The 4,186-nt window shown below is 51.4% G+C and overlaps 1 protein-coding gene across 1 annotated transcript in view; it reads right to left on the reverse strand.

Moving 5' to 3' along the window:
* Window positions 1-4,186, reverse strand: part of LOC103781763 (complement receptor type 1-like) — a gene marked incomplete at both ends in the record, with an annotated part of 17,781 nt that overhangs the window by 1,827 nt on the left and 11,768 nt on the right. Inside the window, 8 exons of the mRNA XM_008949484.1 lie at window positions 86-138; window positions 651-750; window positions 888-1,079; window positions 1,182-1,361; window positions 2,056-2,250; window positions 2,777-2,862; window positions 3,115-3,214; window positions 3,955-4,101. Coding sequence (XP_008947732.1) covers window positions 86-138; window positions 651-750; window positions 888-1,079; window positions 1,182-1,361; window positions 2,056-2,250; window positions 2,777-2,862; window positions 3,115-3,214; window positions 3,955-4,101 — 1,053 coding nt within the window. The remainder of the gene's footprint in view (window positions 1-85; window positions 139-650; window positions 751-887; window positions 1,080-1,181; window positions 1,362-2,055; window positions 2,251-2,776; window positions 2,863-3,114; window positions 3,215-3,954; window positions 4,102-4,186) is intronic.

Genomic DNA, 4,186 nt, shown 5'->3' on the forward strand with positions numbered 1-4,186 from the left:
AAATGGCAAGTGCAAAGGAAACCTGCAGCCTCCTGTGAGTCACTTCCCTGCTGCCTGTGTCCGTGGGTGGGGGGACAATTCTTACCTCCCTTTCTGTAAACGTTGGTGACAAATGCAGAGACACTGGCCACACTGTTCCTACACATGACCAGCGAGAAAACCCCAGTAACAGGGGGCTTTAAATATTAATGGTTTTACCACTTTGGACCAGAATAAATAAAATACCTTTGGAAACTTTTTCAGAAGGATCCAAAGCAAAATGAAAGAAAAACGAAAGATTGTACACCTACAGTGACTGGAGAATTTGTTTTGCAATGAAATATTTGTTTGTATAGATGTGCCACTTTCTCCTGCAAGCCCTCTGCAGGGACCTTTGTTGTGGCCTACTCACGCTGGCAGACAGGAGCATCTCCACTCCACGAGAGACTTGTGCCAGAGATCTCACATGTTCTCTGGGAGCCTCCAACCAGCTTGTACCTGGAGTCACACAGAAGCAATTATTAATTTACATTAAGAGACTAGAGATTTCTTTATAAACCCCATAAGTGGCAGCCAAGAATTCTGACTTGGGAACTCAATTCCTTCATGTAAAGCTGAAAATCTGCCTCAGTCTCCCTTGGCAGCTGAACCCAGGTAGTCACAAGACTCACCCTGTGTCACAAGTGTAGTTCACTTTGGACCCAAAGAGGAGATCTGTCAGGACCACAGCTCTGCCATTCTTCGGATCCTCTGGGTTAGCACATTGTTTCCCTGGAAGGGAATTCCAGCCACCATCAGCCCAACACAGAGAGCAGACTGCACAGAGTAAAGAATCCCACGAAGCCTGAAAAAATCTGAAATCCAGCCAAGCCTGATGCTTCAGGTTTTTCAGCACTTGCAGGACGTACTTGTACAGAACTCCAGGGCTGCAGACCAGGTCCTGTTCCTGAGGCATGTGATGGTCTGTGGCATTCCCAGCCTCGGGGTGTACCCTGGCTGGCACACGTACTCCACTGTCCTCCCCTCAGGGAAGGTGGTCTGGTTCCTGTGCTGCTCCTTCAGCTCAGCAAACGCCAGCCTGGGGGGTGCATCACAGCCAGCTGCCAAGGAGGAGAAGCCAGCCCGGTTAAAGGAGTCAGGGAAAAGCAGATTTAAGGAGGCAGGGGGAAAATGAACCATCAAAGCACTGCTTGAACCCTTGCCTGGCTCGCAGGTTGGCACAGGTGGCTCCCAGGTGTTATTCAGCTGGCACTGTACCACGCTGTGGCCGTGCAGAACGTAGCCAGGCTCACACTCAAAGGCAGCTGTGTCCTTGTGTGTGTAGGCAGCCTTAGGAGACACCACCCTCCCGTGCTGCACCCGAGGGGTAGGACACCTTGCTTCTGGAAAAGAAGTGCAGGCCCTTGAGACAGGCACTTACACGGTGTGCAGAGCTGTGCAGCCGTGAGGCTGCTTCTGAGGCACAAGTCTGAAAATAATCACAGAATCCCAGCATGGCAGGGGTGGGAAGGGACCTCTGAGGATCATCTTGTGCGACCCTCTGCTCCAGCAGGGCACCCACAGCAGGGTTCCAAGGATGGTACCCAGGCAGGTTTGGGATCTCTCCAGAGCAGGAGACTCCACAGCCTCTCTGGGCAGCTGCTCCAGGCTCAGCCACCCTCACACCAAAGTTTTTCCTTGTGTTCAGACAAGCAGAATAATTTTCCCCACAAAAAAAAAAATATCCCTCCCACACCCAGTGTTGTCAAACGCTGAGAGACAGACCCAGGCTGAAAGGTGAGGCTGGGGCTGCTGGAGGCAGGGGGGTGATGCCCCAGGCTGAAAGGGCTGATGCCCCAGGGTGAAAGGTGAGGCTGGGGCTGCTGGAGGCAGGGGGGTGATGCCCCAGGCTGAAAGGGGTGATGCCCCAGGGTGAAAGGTGGGCAGCAGGGTGATGCCCCAGCCCCCTCCCTGGCCTGGCCTCAGCTGCAGATCCGCCCATGCGGGCGCTCGGCCGGGAAGCACAGGGGTCTGCAGCATCCCCAGTCTCTCTGAGCTGGAAGCAGGGGCGCAGGGGGACCAGCCTGGGCACCCCACCTCCGCAGCTTGGGGGGGCAGAGCTCCAGACGCCGTGCCAGCCGTCCCGGGAGGTGCAGTGGATGGAGGGCTCCCCGTGCAGAGGGTGCCCGGGGCTGCAGCTGTACGTCACGGAGATCCCAAAGTAGAAGTCATCCAGCAGCCTGCCCGTGTGCTTCCCGTTGGGAATGTCTGGAGGCGGCTCACAGGGGATACCTGTAGAGGGGCAGGGTCAATAAAGCTGCTAAATTCAACAGCAGCACCAAAATGCTTGAAATCCCTCGGTCTGTGGAGCATAAACATTTGTCCTGGAGAGGGAGTAACTGCAATGAAGTGACTGTCTATTGTAGTCAGATGGATCCCACCTCCCTGGCCAGTAATTTCTATAATAGTTATAAAGCAGACCAATAAGACAACCACCAATTTCTATGATAATTATAAAGCAGACCAAAAAGACAACCAGCAGTTTCTGATAGTTATAAAGCAGACCAATAAGACTCTGTGGAGGAAACACCCACCTGCTTTCTTTTCTACTCTTTAAGAAATTAAAAAAAAAAAGCAAACCTTTATCTGCATTACCTGCGTAAAATCCTGGTTTTGACATCAAAACTTCCTGTTGTTTTTCATGCCCACAGAACAGAGAAATTCCCCATGAAAGTTTTGATTGGAAACATTTGGCAATCTCTGCTGGAAAATACATTTCCCACGTCCACACAAACCCCCAGAGCCGTAAGCGACTCACGCTGACAAGTGGGGATGTCACCACTCCATGCAACACGTCCTCCAGAGAGCTCACAGCGTCTGCTGGGCTGTCCAATCAGCCTGTACCTGGTGTAGAAGGATGGGACACTCACCCCAGGTCCAGTCAGGCTGTTCCTCCCTCCCCCTGCCCACCCCGGGACAGCCAAGCCGTGGCCCTGGAGGGGAGGTTCCCTTCCAGGTACAGGACTCTGTGCAGTGGCTTCTGTAGAAACTCTTTATTGGGAGCGACTGGGAGTTATTGAACAGGAGGAAAAAAGGGAGACTTACCTAAAGCTCCTCTCCTTGCTGCTTTCAGCAGTAGCCAAACCCAGGACTTACCCTTCCTCGCAGCCGTAGGACACAGTTGACCCAAACAGCAGATCTGTTAGGGAAAGGATCTTCCCATTCTCAGGTTCACCAGGATGATTACATTTTTTCCCTGGGGGAAGGAAAAAAACCCTTATGTTAGGCTTCTGTCTGACTACACCAGGGTACAACAGATGCAACTATTACTCCAGTCATCTGTCCACATTTCCAGTTACCCCCCAAATGGGTTTCGAATAGCATAAAAGTTCCATGGCTTTACTAGTCACATACTGTTGGGACACCAGAACAACATGAAGGATTTTGCAGCACAGACAGAACCTGGCACCTATCCCTCCTTGAGCAACGGACACCAAATCAAGGAGCTATTCACTTTTACAGAACTCTAGTGCTTCTGACCACACTCCACTCTCAAGGCATGTAATAGTAGGTGACATTCCTGGCTGTTTAGCATATCCAGGTCGGCAAGTGTATTGCACAGTCTTCCCAACAGAAAAATCCATCTCATTTCTGTGCTTCTCATTTAGCTCAGCAAAGTGTAACCTTGTAGGAGCACCACAACCACCTATTGAGAAAGAAAACAGACATGAGAGTCAGGCAGGACAGGCATGTTGGGTGTGAGTATGGGAAGAAAGCTGCTGTGAGGAAAGCTGCTTGGTTAGCCTTGCAACATTTTTATTTTAATTATTCATCTAGCCATTATTAAACAAACACACAACATCTTCCCAAAGGGATCCAGAGGATGAGGTTCTTATTCCCAGGATATTCTTAAAACTTCCACTCACAGGGTTTAACCACATTTTTTGAATGGGATGAGGGGGCAGAGGTGAACAGTGTTGTTGTGTCAGGATTTACCTGAGCGTGCAGGCCTGTCTGAGAACTGCTGGTCACGGGGCAGCCTGTCGCAGGTGGGCACAGGAGGGTGCCAGCTGCCATCCTCCTGGCAGAAGATTTTAGCACTGCCCTGCAGGCTGTAACCGCTGTGACACTGGAATGTCACCCCTTGCCCAGGGGCAGAGATAAGTGCTTGACCATCAACTTGCCTTCCATGCTGTATGTCTGGATTTGTGCACACAGTCACTGGAGA

The sequence above is a fragment of the Merops nubicus genome, unplaced genomic scaffold (assembly GCF_000691845.1).
Source record: "Merops nubicus isolate BGI_N331 unplaced genomic scaffold, ASM69184v1 scaffold15331, whole genome shotgun sequence".
In the NCBI taxonomy this organism is placed as follows: domain Eukaryota; kingdom Metazoa; phylum Chordata; class Aves; order Coraciiformes; family Meropidae; genus Merops; species Merops nubicus.